Raw genomic sequence first — 15,023 nt, 5'->3', positions numbered from 1 at the left:
TTTCGGATTTGGAATGCTTGTAGGAAATCAAAATATTTAATTTTATTCTTAAAAGCAAATCATAATTACAAATTACCAAGCGCAACAAGAGAAACAAGAAAGGAAAGCTAACTTCGGGCGGAGCCGAAGTTGATATACCCTTGCAGTTCAGTCGCAGTCCGCTAGGTGGCGCCACGCATTTTAAATTATTAGATATATAGCGGATCGTATATAGTCGGCCTTATGAAATTTGGCATATTGAATTATGTTGCCCAAACAGTAATCTGTACCAAGTCCCAGCTTTCTAACTTAAAAAACACCAAAGTTATGGCATTTCCGATCAATCAGTTATATGGCAGCTATAGGATATAGTCAACCGATCCCGGCCGTTCCGACTTATATACTACATACCTGCAAGGGAAAGAAGGGTGTGTGCAAAGTTTCAACTCGATAGCTCCAAAACTGAGAGACTAGTTTGCGTAGAAACCGACGGACAGACGGACAGACGGACATGCTCATATCGACTCAGGAGGTGATCCTGATCAAGAATATATATACTTTATAGGGTCGGAGATGTCTCCTTCACTGCGTTGCACACTTTTGACCAAAATTATAATACCCTCTGCAAGGGTATAAAAACATCATAAATGATGTCAATTTGGACATAAATAACATTATTTATGGAAAAACTAAGTCACGTGACAACATACATACAAGGGAGGTGTGTCTATTGGCGACCAACCCGGATCAGATCATAGCGAAAGGGATGGAAAGGCGACAAGGATCTATGCCGAAATGCCAGGCCGATTGATAGCATCGCATGGCGTAACAACAGCAGATTCGGCAAAGTAAAGGCCAAGTCATAAGCAAGAACCAGTCGGTAACCCAGTCGATAAAGATGTTCTGCAAGATATGTGGCGCGACAGAAGTGAGGAGCATAGAATGTTGCCAACAGATATCGCAAGGCAGCAGCCCCTTAATAGGCGGGTAGGAGAAGAGCAGCAGTTGTCGGCAGTCGTCAGGGTCAGAGCAGCAGACGTTAAGGTCATGATAGACACGGGAGCATCGGCAAGCTTTATCTCGGAAGAGTTACCGGAAAGCCCAGAAATCGCCGAAGGACGCATAGCGACATGAAGGCCAATGTCGACCGACATGGAAACGCGAACGTTACTCTAAGACAAGCGTTAGTTTCGGAGACAAGGTGAGGGGACTGAAACTGCTGGGGATGCCAGGACCATTTGATGCTAGGAAGAGATTTCCTCGGAGAATTCGGGAGGACAATTACATGCTTAGACCTCCGAATCACAATATGAAGAAAAGAAAGATGGAGTCAGGATGATAGGCTTTAAATTGCTTTAAATCCTTTTAACAGCACTACGTGAAGGTGAAAGAGATGATGGAGAAGGTGTCGAGCCGTCAAGTAGCAGTTACAACTGAAGTGGGCCAATGGGAGAAAGAGGTTCGGCTATAAAAAACTGCAGTAATCCAATGGCGTTCTTTTTGGACAATAAGGGGTCTCCAGAAGAAGAAGAAACAGTGATTTAATGGACCTAAGGAGAAAAGCTCAAAAAACACCAAACGCTTAAAATCACTGATTGCCTCACATACAGTCGACTATGTGGGAAGGAGGAACCAAAATCCAATAAATCTCCTGGGTTACAGGGAAAATTTTTAAAAAACTACCAGCTAATTATCCAAATTATTATTCCATATTTATATATAATATAATTGTATATAATAATTGTATGTTTTAGAAAATATTTTAATTTGCGCAATTACAAGGCCTACGTATATTAAATGATGGTAATATAATATTAGGTAGTGGTTTTTTGATAGCGGCCAAATTAAATAAATCCAATTACAAATTCAAAATTTATTATGGATGAGTTTAACCCCAAGAATAAACACAGCGGCTGGTCCAAACAATGCCTGTGCATTTGTGGATGGAACTGCTGATAACGGGCAATTAGTACTAATTACACAGTGTTACAAAAATGACAAAAGTGAATGAACTTTTGAAGTGACATAGTAGGAATTGTTCATTGGGTCGAGTATATCACAAAACCATTTTTGAAATATTTTTAACACCCTCAAAATCTTGATTTATGGTTAAAAAACCGTTTTTCGGGACTTGTTTGCGCTTAAAAATTCCTGAAGGCGTTTTTTTCAACCGATTTCAAAATTTTTGGTGTTTTTTAATAGTGAAATGTTGTAGCTTTTGAAAAAAAAATATATCTTCGATTTTGTTAAACAGAAAGAACAAAATTTTTACATCTGAAACTGAAGTTTTCGACTTTCGTTCGTGTTTTTCGGATTTTGATGCCAGTTTTTCGGTACAACTTAAAAAAATTCGGCCATTTTTGATACATATCAATGTTGTCTCATTCATTCTGAATAAAACGAGATAAATTTCGTCAAAAAATAATGCAAATTGGTGAAGTTATAACGCTTTTCCCAAAAAAAGTCAATTCAACCTAGCGAGCGCTCCGGAGTAACAATGTGTATAAGAATGCTTTCTTCTGACAAAAATTCTGTCATTTATGCCACATATTAATATTGTCTCATTAATACTGAATAAAACGAGACAAATTTCATTAAAAAAAAATACAAATTGTTGAAGTTATAACGCTTTTCCCAAAAAAAGTCAATAAAACCATGGGAGCACTATAAGAGGAAGAGCATATTCCTGCTTATACACACAGGTACTCCGGAGCGCTCGCTAGGTTGAATTGACTTTTTTTGGGAAAAGCGTTATAACTTCACCAATTTTCATTATTTTTTGATGAAATTTGTCTAATTTTATTCAGAATTAATGAGACAACATTGATATGTGGCAAAAATGACAGAATTTTTGTAAGTTGTACCAAAAAACTGGCATTAAAATCCGAAAAACACGAACGAAAGTCGAAAACTTCAGTTTCAGATGTAAAAATTTTGTTCTTTCTGTTTAACAAAATCGAAGATATATTTTTTTTCAAAAGCTACAACATTTCACTATTTAAAAACACCAAAAATTTTGAAATCGGTTGAAAAAAACGCCTTCAGGAATTTTTAAGCGCAAACAAGTCCCGAAAAAACGGTTTTTTAACCATAAATCAAGATTTTGAGGGTGTTAAAAATATTTCAAAAATGGTTTTGTGATATACTCGACCCAATGAACAATTCCTACTATGTCACTTCAAAAGTTCAGAATCACTGTTACACTGTGTTAGTGATAAATACAATATTCGATGCTGGCACAAGTCCCAACAGGTAGGTTTAGATAGGTACCTATAAGTTTTCTAGGGCTTGGTTGAGAAGGGGGTGCAATTATTGTCAAAGATTTGTCACTCTTTTTAATAAAAATAATAAAAATTGTATTTTATCAAAATTTCGATAATTTCGGATTTTGTTGACCTTTTATATTTAGGACATGGATATTGAAAAATTTTTGTTTCTGATTTACCTTGTTGGATTTACGACGCACAAAACTAGGAGCTCCTCCTTGGGGTTGTAATGGTACAGCTGGTTTCGGAGTAACTTGCTGAACAGGTCTTTGTGGTTTTAAAGTCAATTGTTTTAGACTGGCGATGCGCTTATCACACATTAATGAAACGTCATCAATACGCTGCAGAACCTAAAATATTAATTTAAGCTTACAAAATTTATCATGAAATAAATGTTTACTTCGGGGATCATAAAATAATATTATATTACCGCAACAGTATAGTATAGTAATAGCCTTGGTAATGAGTGTTTCTTAAAAGACATAATTACTATTGTTTAAGTATACTAGAGAGGATACTCATGGGTTGTTTCCTAGAAATATTGCACTGTTTTAGTTACTTTTAGCACATTTAAAGAAAGTTTTATTTTTAATTATTTCGCATGGAAAACAAATGATAGGTTGGCAGTTTTTATACCAAAGCTCTTGATTAGGTGTCTAATAAGGGCAAAAAAATTCAAAACAAGGAAAGCTAACTTCGGGTCGAGCCGAAGTTGATATACCCTTGCAGAGTATACCCTACCCTTACCACCATAATTTCACCTTAAGGCTTCCAATATATCTTTGGGCGGACCAGTTTAAGGTATGCTATAGTCTGCCGAAAAACATATTCAAAGTGCTGATGACATCAGGGTCGTCCCTGATGGTTAGGAAGTATAAATTCATCTCTATGAGTAACGGCCACTTCTAAAGATCCCCGTTGCAGTGGAAGACTATTGCGTATGGCTTGCCGGGTGGCTAGTTGAATGTGTGTTGTGTATCTGTAGACTAAAGAATCCCAGCTTTCAGCACGTTGGTGAAGTTTATTTGTAGTAGGAAATTATACTTTTCTCCTTTAAACCTTGGATACTCTTTTTCTCTACAAACTTGTTCTCTACGCTGCCGGCAATACCAATTAATGAACCGATTGGTAGCGCTTTTTCTTATTTCGCTTCTCTCGAACAGCACGGAGTGCTATTTACGAGTTTAAGGTTGTATTTGAAGTCTTTGCATGCATCCGTGGAGAGGCATAGCAATGGAGCACAGGTCAAGACAGTGAAAATCACTTAATTGAAAAGATATTCACAGTGAAAGTACATTATTTTAACTCAAATTTGAAAAAAAAAGTAGAAAATATTTAGGGGTTTCAAAGTTATGCCCCGTCGAAAAAGACGAGTTGCGGTGACCAACACTGTGAAAATCTGGATCGTCTAAAATCAAAAAATGAAACGGATTTACATTTATTAAAAGTTTATCTAGTACTTAATCGAAGGATATTAAAAAAAAAAAATATTTAACAAAATAGCGACCTATCAAAGTTGAAAAATCGTTTTTCGTTAAAAAAAAGCGGTAGTTTTTCAGCTGTAAAAAAAAATGTTTTGTATAAAAAAAATCAATCCTTCGATTAAGTACTAGATTATTATGTAATAAAAGAGCATGCTAAATTTCAAGACAATCGGGTCACTAGTTTTCGAGTAAGAGTGGTCACCGACTTTAAAAACGTAGTTTTGAGAAAATCGTGTTTAAAGTTTCAACTCACCATTACGCTTACCGGACGCCCCTCCCTTTCAACATATGTATCTCACTGAATTTCAAATTTTCATGTATCTCACCGGATCATTTCAAAGTTTTGTGGACACATTTCTAAATGTATATACTTTAAGAAAATGCCAAAAAACAACTTCGATTTTTTTAAAATTACAAGTGCTTATGCCCCCTTAAGAAGCCTCTTCAAAAGGGCACCTTCAGATGACACTCTTTGTTGCTACAATCACATCCAGGATCAAAATATTTCCTCTGTATGACAATTGCCACTCTGATCAATAATACTTTACAAAAAATGCAAATCTTGAGTCAATATAAGAATATAATCACATCATAAAACCTCCTAGCAAGGTAAAATACGGTGACGAAAAAATAATACAAGTTCGTCACCAAAATTGATATCAGATATTTTGAGCTTGGCATGCAGGTTCGTCATCGGTATTTTACCTCGTCAAGAGGTTTTTATATGATATCAGTGGAGAAATAAAAAGATTTTTGGTGTTTATCCGTACATTTAAGGTATTGCTAACTGTGTAAATCGCCTGTCCAGAGAAGGGTTACTTTATCTCAAAAAAATCCGAGCGTTCAAAAATACTGAAAGTCTGTATGGGAATCACAATAAAAATATATTTAAATCCTCTAAAAATTCCTCCACCAAACTTTTGATTTTATTTGTTCAAATAAAGTAAAAGTTGAGAGAATTATATCCATATTTTTATGGTTTATGGCACACATGCATGCACAAGCTCAAAATTAAATTCCTCTTCAAATATACACATCCATGTATGTACATATGTATGTGTAAGAAACACCAAGCTGCACAAAATTGGTAGCTCCACTTATATGTCTACAACATAAATAAAACATAAATACACAACATAAATAAAAACAAATGAGCCAATTTAAAAAAAAAATTTCTACTGTGTTTTATTTTGCCTACTATTAACAGATTTCGTATCAAAAAAAGTGATTATGGCCAGGATTGCCAAGAATAATAAAATAGTGCAAACAGACAAACAGAGGAACAAACTGCCATCATTTGGAAAAAGCTGTAAAAATCTAATTTTATGAATAACTTTTGAACGAAATTTCGGACCAATCGACGCGTCTTTAGGAGTAAAATTTAACATTTTTTTACAAAGCAAAATACAAATTTTTTTAACACCAAAATATTAAAATATCTAAGAAATTTATAACGTAATTAATTAATTAGAATAATTTTTTCTAATTTTTATAAATACCTGTGATACTAATGCTTTTGTCTCCGGAGTTGTGCTTTCTAAAATTATTTTTTTGAATTCACTTGGACTAGACAATTTGAATTCCGATGCAGAAGCAATAAAATCTTGAAGCTTTTCAAGATCAGTAAAAGCTGAGCATTTTTCAATTCGTTGTGAGGCTAATAACTCCACGCCATTGGCACACCATTCATTAGCCTATTAAAATACGATCAAATTTTTGATTAAAGTAAACTTATTCAACTTGTTCAACTAACCTTTTCGACTCTTTCCATAAGAACTCTATTTTTTATAAGAGTATCTATTCTTTGGCTAAGTTGCGAATCAATCAAATCGCAAACTCGTTTAAGCTCGTCGCATTTTGGCTGCACAACCTCCCAAGGATACAGTCTTCGTGATCCAATCAGCTCCTGACCAACTGCTAAAACTTTATCTGCTCGTTCTATATTAATCCGAGTAACTTCACGAAGTTCTTTAGTTTCTTGAATCAGTATGGATATACGTTCTGTGTTTTCACCAACCTCAGTCAAATTGGAAATTATTTTTAAATGCCCATCAAATATATTCTGTTGTAAATTCAGAGAAAAATTATGCAGTCATTTTCGGAAATCGAACGATTTTTACCTGAAGTTCACGAAAATCTTGCTCAAACAAGCGCAAATGCAAACATTGCTGTAACCGGCTATGATGAGTATGCCAGAACTCATCAAATCGTCGTTCCGTTTCCTCCAGTTGAACGAGAAGTCTACGATAAACGCGATAATCATCATAATATTGAGGTTGTTTAAATTTATTATACCCTTGCAGAGGGTATTATAATTTTGGTCAAAAGTGTGCAACGCAGTGAAGGAGACATCTCCGACCCTCTAAAGTATATATATTCTTGATCAGGATCACCTCCTGAGTCGATATGAGCATGTCCGTCTGTGTTAAGTAGCAGCTTATATTATATATATATATATATATATATATATATATCGGATCGTATATAGTTGTCCGATTCTTATGAGATTTTCACCATTAAATCAATTTTCTAATAAAAATTTTGGAAACAGCCAAAAGCATCTTTAAAAATAACAAGGTTTTCCATTTTCGTTTAGTTATATGACAGCTATAGGATACAGTTGGCCGATGCCTAAGGTGGCAAATCGGATTACTTTGCACAAAATGGAATCCATAGAAACTCCCATCATTCTAGCTTAAAAACAGCAAAGTTTTGCCAATTCCGATTGATTTCTAAAAACTATAGGATATAGTCGGCCGATAAAAATTTTGTAAATAAGATATTTTGGCCAAATATAACGTATGTGGAAAGGGCATTTCCGATCAATTAGTTATATGGCAGCTCTAAAATATAGTCGACCGATCCCGTACATACCCGATCAGACTTACAGGAGAGAGCAAAATTGAGTACATGTTGAAAATTCGATCTTTAAGTGCTCATAACACATAAACGCGAAAGTAAATGCTAACGTCTTTTTTTTCTAAGATTAACCATTAAAGAAGCCGTTTACTAGATATAAATTAAAATCAGTAGCAACATGCATATACTCAGTTTAGAACCTGACGTGATTCGAACTGTATTGTTGCTTTTATTAAAGAAACCCCTGTAATAATAAGTCACCTTTCACCATCATAACTCAGAGAGCGACACGTCAAAGAAAGTTTCTTCATTGATCTTAGATTTTCTTTTTGTTTTAGTGATAAAATGAAAAAAACTTCGGCAGATCAAGACAATCAAAACATCGGCATAAGTGGTCGCCCTCGCCTTTTAAAGGACTCTGATGCTAGGCTCATGATGCAATGAATGAGGAAAAATAGAAATTTAGCCCCGAAAGAGGCTTCGACGGAAATCCAAAAAAATGTCAGTCGATGGACAGCCAGAAGGGCTTTAAAAAAAATGGGGTATAAGGCAGCCGTGAGAAAAATAAACCATCTATTTCCAAAAAGAATGCTAGGTGTTTACTGAGATTAGTTTACATCATACTTTGGAAAAAACTAAAGGTGGCTGTTTACTACAATTTTTAACAACGAGGAAAAATAATACACAAGCGTTCGACTCATCGTTATAATTCGCTATATTTTTACCAAAAGAACTTAAGCCTAGCTTATCTATTGCAGCGAAGCGGGGCGAATTCACGGGAGAGCGCAAGTGAGCTTTTCCTGCTAATTATACTAGACTTCAATACAATTCAAAACTTAATCTTCTACATTAATTCTGCACCGGCCCCGTTGAAGGCCATCAACAGGCTTCCACCACTGGCAACCTCGCCAGCTTGTGGACTGCTCTCCTGAAGACCGCTTCTGCACTAGTCCTGACGTCGGCGACCCGACCCTTCCGTCCGCTGTTCCACTGTTGGGGCGGCTGGTTGTCCTCGGCGACCAGGACCAGATCGCCCTTCCTGGCGTCCTCCTGCTCCCGCTGCCACTTCGACCGCGCCTGTAGGCCCAAGACGTACTCCCGGGATCATAGCTGCCAAAACGTTTGCTTGATTGGCGAGACAAGCCGTCATCACCGCAAGCACGTTAGACCCTGCTGGTCCGGGGTCCGCGGTGCTGGTGGGGCGGTGAGCGGCCCGCCTGTCAACAGGTGCCCGGGAGTCAACGCCTCGCCGTCGCTTGGGTCCTGACTGAGGGCGCCCAGGAGCCTCGAGTTCAGGACGGCCTCGACTCCAACGCGGACGGTCTGCAGCTCCTCTGCGGTCAACTTCGCGCTGCCCACCGCTCGTAGGAGTACGTGCTTTGCAGACTTCACACCTGCCTCCCACAGTCCGCTCATGTGCGGAGCCCGCGGCGGTTTTAACGCAAATACGCATCCTTTTTTTGATGCTTATTGTCGCAGTTCGTCCGTCTCGTCCTCGATTCGCTGCCGCAGTGCCGCGAAGTGGCGACTCGCTCCGACGAAGTTCGTCGCGTTGTCGCAGTGCACGATCTGCGGACATCCTCGGCGCCCAACGATCCATTGAAATGCCAATAAAAAGGAATCAGTTGATAAGTCAGATACAACTTCAACTTGAACTGCCTTGGACGCAAAACAAACAAAAAGGGCAATGTAAGACTTGTAGGGTGGTCTACCACGAATTCAACGTCGTTTCAACAGGGCCACAGAAATCCACAGATCTAAGGGTAAATCTCCCATGATTTGAGGCATCAGATGAGGCTTGCATTTAAAACAGCGTATTCATGACCGCACTATCTGACTGCAGACTTCCTGCGCGTTTACTATCCAAACGCGCTGTCGCAAGAGATTCACTAGTGCTCGTGGACCCACATGAAAATTCGACTCGTGCAAGTATCGGACGTAGCTCTGAACAAATTGAGAGCGCTTCGTCAACAATACTGGAAACTTGGCATCGTACGAAATAGGAGCATTAGCTAGTCGCCCCCCGACCCGCAACAACGAAAAGGTAAGCCCAGCCTGAGAGGTTTCATGGACAAACGGACTTAGCTTCTGTAGGCTTGGGCTAACAACAAGATTTTTTCGAATATTTTTTATTTCCTCTTGATACTCGTGCTCTTGGACTATCTGGACAATTTTATTAAAGGCTTCTTGATATTCGACAGGTGAAGGTATCAGAAGTAACTACTAATTTTTTACACTTCTTTATAAAGCGTACCATGTAAACGAACACTCGCAGCAGTTTTAAGTGAGAGGAAAATCAGTCCGACCGCATTCTTCTTTGCTTTATCTGCAAAATCTCTGGTGACGGATTAAACCGGGGGCTCGTTGGCCACTTATCTGGACGAATCCAAAGCAGACAAACTTCCGAATCTGACCAATATACACTTCGTTCGATCGGTGCTTTGATAAGAGGTTTTATTTTGCGACAGAGGTCCGCGAGAAGGTGAGCGGCACATAACTCAAGACGGGGGAGCGTCTTTGTCTTGAGCGGCGCAACTTTCGACTTTGCAGTCAACAATGAGACGTTACTACCTTCTGCAGATTTGCAACGGATATAGACGCAGGCTCCATAGGCTCTCATTGATGCGTCAGAGAAGGCATGAATTTCATTTGGTGACATTGGCTCACTCATCACAAATCTCGGTATTGAGATATCTTCTAACTGTGACAAGGCAAGATGAATTTTGTTCCACGCGGTTTCCAAGTGCAGTGGAATCGACTCATCCCAATCTAGCTTATTAAGCCAAAGTTCCTGCAACAGGATCTTTCCTTTAATAAGGATCGGGCTTAATAAGCCAAGGGGGTCGATAAGCTTTGATGTCACCGAATGAATATTCCGCTTAGTCGCCCTTTGACCCATGACTGACATATCAATTTCGAATTTAAACACGTCATCTTTAGGAACCCAAACGATTCCTAGTAACTTCAGGCGAGTTTGAAAACCACTTACTCAATTCAAACGCAGCGTTTTGAAGAACCTGAGTTACTTCAGACTTAATTGTCTTTAGCTCCTCCACGCAACCAGCACCCGTTAACATGTCGTCGACCTAAAAGTCAGACCCAATAACTTTAGCAGCTCAAGGGAATGTATTTTTCGCGGATTCACTCAACCTCTTCAAACACCTTATGGCAGGAATGGGGCTGGTGCAGTGCCATAAGTAACGGTGTTGAGCTTGCACAATTTCAAGGACTCATACGTCTTGAGTCCTCTCAGGGTCTTTTCTCCACACTATTAACTGGTATCGTCGATCTGCTTCGTTTACCATCACTTGACGATATATCCTTTTTATGTCGAAATCTAAGAAGAGTTGAGTAAAGCTCTTTGTGAATTGTCGGACCCACCATCAACAACTCATTTAAACACTTCTGTGTGGATGTCTTGCAGGACGCATCAAAAAAGACTCGTAGTTTGGTCGTTGCACTTTGAGGCCGTAAGACACACTGGTGGGGTATAACGTAGTGTGGAGAAGCAAGAACGTCATTGCAAATACATTTTCTTTAAGTTCGGATCTCGAGATAATCTTCTCTCGAGCGACAGAAATCGGCGTTTGGCTATCTCGAATGAGTTGCCCAAAACGCTTGGATCCGACTTAAATGGAAGTTTAACTTCAAATCGACCTGAAGGCAGTATTCTTGTAGTCTTCCGATAATGTTCCTCACATAGTTCTTGTTCTGGCGACAACATCTTTTTAGAAGATGGAACTTCTTCCAACGACCAGAATTTTTTCAAGTTTTTGTCTATTGACTCTAATATTTCTTCTTGGCAATTCAGGCTAGAGACCGGCTGTTGAGGAGTTGAGGAATTTGCCAGATATTTTCCCGATACTATCCACCCAAGGAGAGTTTTTTTAAGGATGGGATGGTTCGGACCTTGCTTTATTTGGCCAACGGACAACAGTTCGAAAAATGACTCAGCTCCAATTAGCATATCTATCCACTGAGGTTTGTAAAAATATGGGTCTGCTAATGGCAAGTTCTTTGGTAGGGTCCAATCTTTCACGTTCACTGACTGGTCAGGGTGATAGCCTGAAATTGTTTTCAAAACCCAAAAGTCGAACGAAAACTCGCTACCATTGACTCTCGACTTCACTACGGTTTGTATCTTTTTCTTTACTTGTGAATTAGTTTGACCAATTCCAAGCAAGTTTATGCACGATTCCTCCCTACGGATCTGTAAGCGTTGAGGAAGATCTTCTGTAATAAAATTCATTTGTGACCCTGAGTCAAGTAATGCTCGGGCCAAGATTTGCTCACCATTTTTTGTTCGAACGCTTACGATCGACGTTGCTAAAAAAACCCTTTGTACAGACGACGCATGCAAAGCATGAGAAGTAGAAGGGCCATCATTCGTTAACGCTGGAGGAGGATTTTGTGTGGGTGATGGTAACGCTAAGTTGGTTTCAGTCACTGCAAATCGGTGCAGAAGTTTATGATGCGATCTTGCACAGATTTGACACCTGGTCGATTTGCACTTCGCTACCGTGTGACCTTTTCGCAGACAATTCAAACATAGGAAGGCTGACTTAACAAACTCAAACCTTTGCATTACAGCAAGGCGAGCGAACGGACTGCACTGGGCCAAAAAATGGTTGTTAGCGTTACAATAACTGCAAGCTGGTTTGGCGTTGGAAGAAGAACAAGCCAACGAAGTTCTATTCAGTTGCTTGCTGAACCCAGTTTTTTCTTGTTTTGAGTTGCCAGTGTCTTCAGCGGACAGATGCTGGTATCTACGATTTAGTATTTTTTCGAAATCGGACCACAGCGGCAATTCCTCATAATCCAGTGACTCTTCCTATTTTTGCTTGGTCACTGGATCCACTCTACTCAAAACTAAATGGATAATCATTGAGTTTGCAATTTTGCAAATTCAAATTGCAGTTTGCAATTCTATGGATAATAGTGATCCATAAATTGATGACACAGTGTCGATGAGACACCTCAACGACGACGCTGACTTTGGTTCGCAAAGATGAGACATTCGTTATCATAAACTCTTTTTAGACTAGCGATAGCTTTGTCGTAATTACTCTCGGTGACCTGGAATGCCTTGACAGTTACTAAGGCTTCACCAGAGAGGCAAGAAGTTAAATGATTTAATTTCTCGATAACTGGAATGTTCACATCTTTGTCAACTAATGTCTCGAAAAAACTTATGAAATTTTTGAAATCCGAGTAATTTCCACTGAATTTTGGCAATGCCAAACTGGGAAGTCGAGCTCGAGTTGGGGCTGCAGAAATTGCAGTAGCTGGACGGGAGTCTTCAGCTGAATTAAAGGCATTACATAAGGACATAATCCTTGCCTTGGTAGTTATTCCTAATTCTTCCAACTCGGCTCCGAAATCATCCAATTCGTCTATTTGCTCGATCTGGTCTTGCAACTCATTTGCTTTAGAAATTGACTCATCTAAAACCTGAAGCCTGCACTCTAGATCGGTTTTGTTTAGAGGAAGTGATCCATCTTCCAAACCTTCCTCTAACCGGCGAATGCTTTTAACTTTGACATTTAATCTTCTTTTTAAATCATGAAGGGTCGTGGAATTAATTTTGGGTTTATTAGTCTCCATTCTGCAATTATTTATTTTCTAAAAAGAAGCGAATTCGATGCAATTTAAATATTTAAAAATTATTTAAAATTTAATAAATAAATAAAATTTTAATATGTGAATAAAATTAAATAAATTTTAATTTTAATTTTGTTAACAACGAAAACAATAATAACACGGTGCGACAGTGAAAAAACACTTGTGAAACGAGATAGTGTAGGTTGTTAATCTGGTCAAAGAGAACTCAAAAATATTTTTTTTATATTTTTGGAACCCTCCAATTTTTTTTTATTTAAAAAAAACCGTTTTTCGGGACTTTTTTGCGCTTAAAAATTCCTGAACGCGTTTTTTTCAACCGATTTCAAAATTTTCGGTGTTTTTCAATAGTTAAATGTTTTAGCTTTTGAAAAAAAAATATATCTTCGATTTTGTTGAACAAAAAGGACAAAATTTTTACACCTGAAACTAAAGTTTTCGACTTTTATTCGTGTTTTTCGGATTTTGATGCCAGTTTTTCGGTAAAACTTACTAAAATTCTGTCATGTTTGCCACATACCAATGTTGTCTCATTCATTCTGAATAAAACGAGACAAATTTCATCAAAAAATAATGAAAATTGGTGAAGTTATAACGCTTTTCCCAAAAAAAGTCAATTCAACCTTGCGTGCGCTCCGGAGTACTTGTGTGTATAAGCAGGAATATGCTCTTCCTCTTATAGTGCTCCCATGGTTTTATTGACTTTTTTTGGGAAAAGCGTTATAACTTCAACAATTTGTATTTTTTTTTAATGAAATTTGTCTCGTTTTATTCAGTATTAATGAGACAATATTAATATGTGGCATAAATGACAGAATTTTTGTCAGAAGAAAGCATTCTTATACACATTGTTACTCCGGAGCGCTCGCTAGGTTGAATTGACTTTTTTTGGGAAAAGCGTTATAACTTCACCAATTTGCATTATTTTTTGACGAAATTTATCTCGTTTTATTCAGAATGAATGAGACAACATTGATATGTATCAAAAATGGCCGAATTTTTTTAAGTTGTACCGAAAAACTGGCATCAAAATCCGAAAAACACGAACGAAAGTCGAAAACTTCAGTTTCAGATGTAAAAATTTTGTTCTTTCTGTTTAACAAAATCGAAGATATATTTTTTTTTCAAAAGCTACAACATTTCACTATTAAAAAACACCAAAAATTTTGAAATCGGTTGAAAAAAACGCCTTCAGGAATTTTTAAGCGCAAACAAGTCCCGAAAAACGGTTTTTTAACCATAAATCAAGATTTTGAGGGTGTTAAAAATATTTCAAAAATGGTTTTGTGATATACTCGACCCAATGAACAATTCCTACTATGTCACTTCAAAAGTTCAAAATCACTGTTACACTGTGTTATTTATGCACAAATATATAAAATAATTTTTTGGCTGCACTTGATATATTTTATTTGCAAATATTTACAATATCAAAAGCGAGGGGTAGGGGGCGACAGTGATTTTGGAATAATTTATGCGTCTTTATTTTTGTCCACAGGCAATTGTTCATATGTATTGGCAATATTTAATAAAATTTATAGGGATATTTCAAAAATTTAAACGCAATATTTTCGTTAGGGATATTAACATATTTAATAACTAAAAAATAAGTTCATAAACATAAAAACAAAAAATGTACATACCAAAAACCAAATTAACAGTCATTTTCGAGGCCGCACCTTATTTCGTGCACTTAATTAGGCTTAACATAAAACTCTTATTTTATAACTTAATATTTAGTATGTCCTCCCTTCTGGTTCTGGACAGCAGTCAGTCGGGTTCGCCATGAAAAAAAAATATTTTTTTGTCATTTCCA

At 37.6% G+C, this 15,023-nt stretch overlaps 1 protein-coding gene across 12 annotated transcripts in view; it reads right to left on the bottom strand.

The window, feature by feature from the left end:
- The window catches only part of LOC6496680 (guanine nucleotide exchange factor DBS), a 136,077-nt gene that overhangs the window by 59,638 nt on the left and 61,416 nt on the right, over positions 1 to 15,023 (bottom strand). For 10 of the 12 annotated variants that reach the window (XM_044715299.1, XM_032455626.2, XM_032455625.2 and 7 more), the window contains 4 exons: positions 6,850 to 6,970; positions 6,483 to 6,791; positions 6,229 to 6,423; positions 3,425 to 3,595 (listed from right to left, as the gene is read on the bottom strand). In XM_044715299.1, coding sequence (XP_044571234.1) covers positions 3,425 to 3,595; positions 6,229 to 6,423; positions 6,483 to 6,791; positions 6,850 to 6,970 — 796 coding nt within the window. The remainder of the gene's footprint in view (positions 1 to 3,424; positions 3,596 to 6,228; positions 6,424 to 6,482; positions 6,792 to 6,849; positions 6,971 to 15,023) is intronic. The other 2 variants (XM_044715302.1, XM_032455628.2) reach the window with 1 other exon arrangement.

The sequence above is a fragment of the Drosophila ananassae genome, chromosome 3L (assembly GCF_017639315.1).
Source record: "Drosophila ananassae strain 14024-0371.13 chromosome 3L, ASM1763931v2, whole genome shotgun sequence".
Classification (NCBI taxonomy): Eukaryota; Metazoa; Arthropoda; class Insecta; order Diptera; family Drosophilidae; genus Drosophila; species Drosophila ananassae.
Note: the sequence above shows the minus strand (reverse complement) of the source record. Positions and strands in the feature narration are given on the sequence as shown.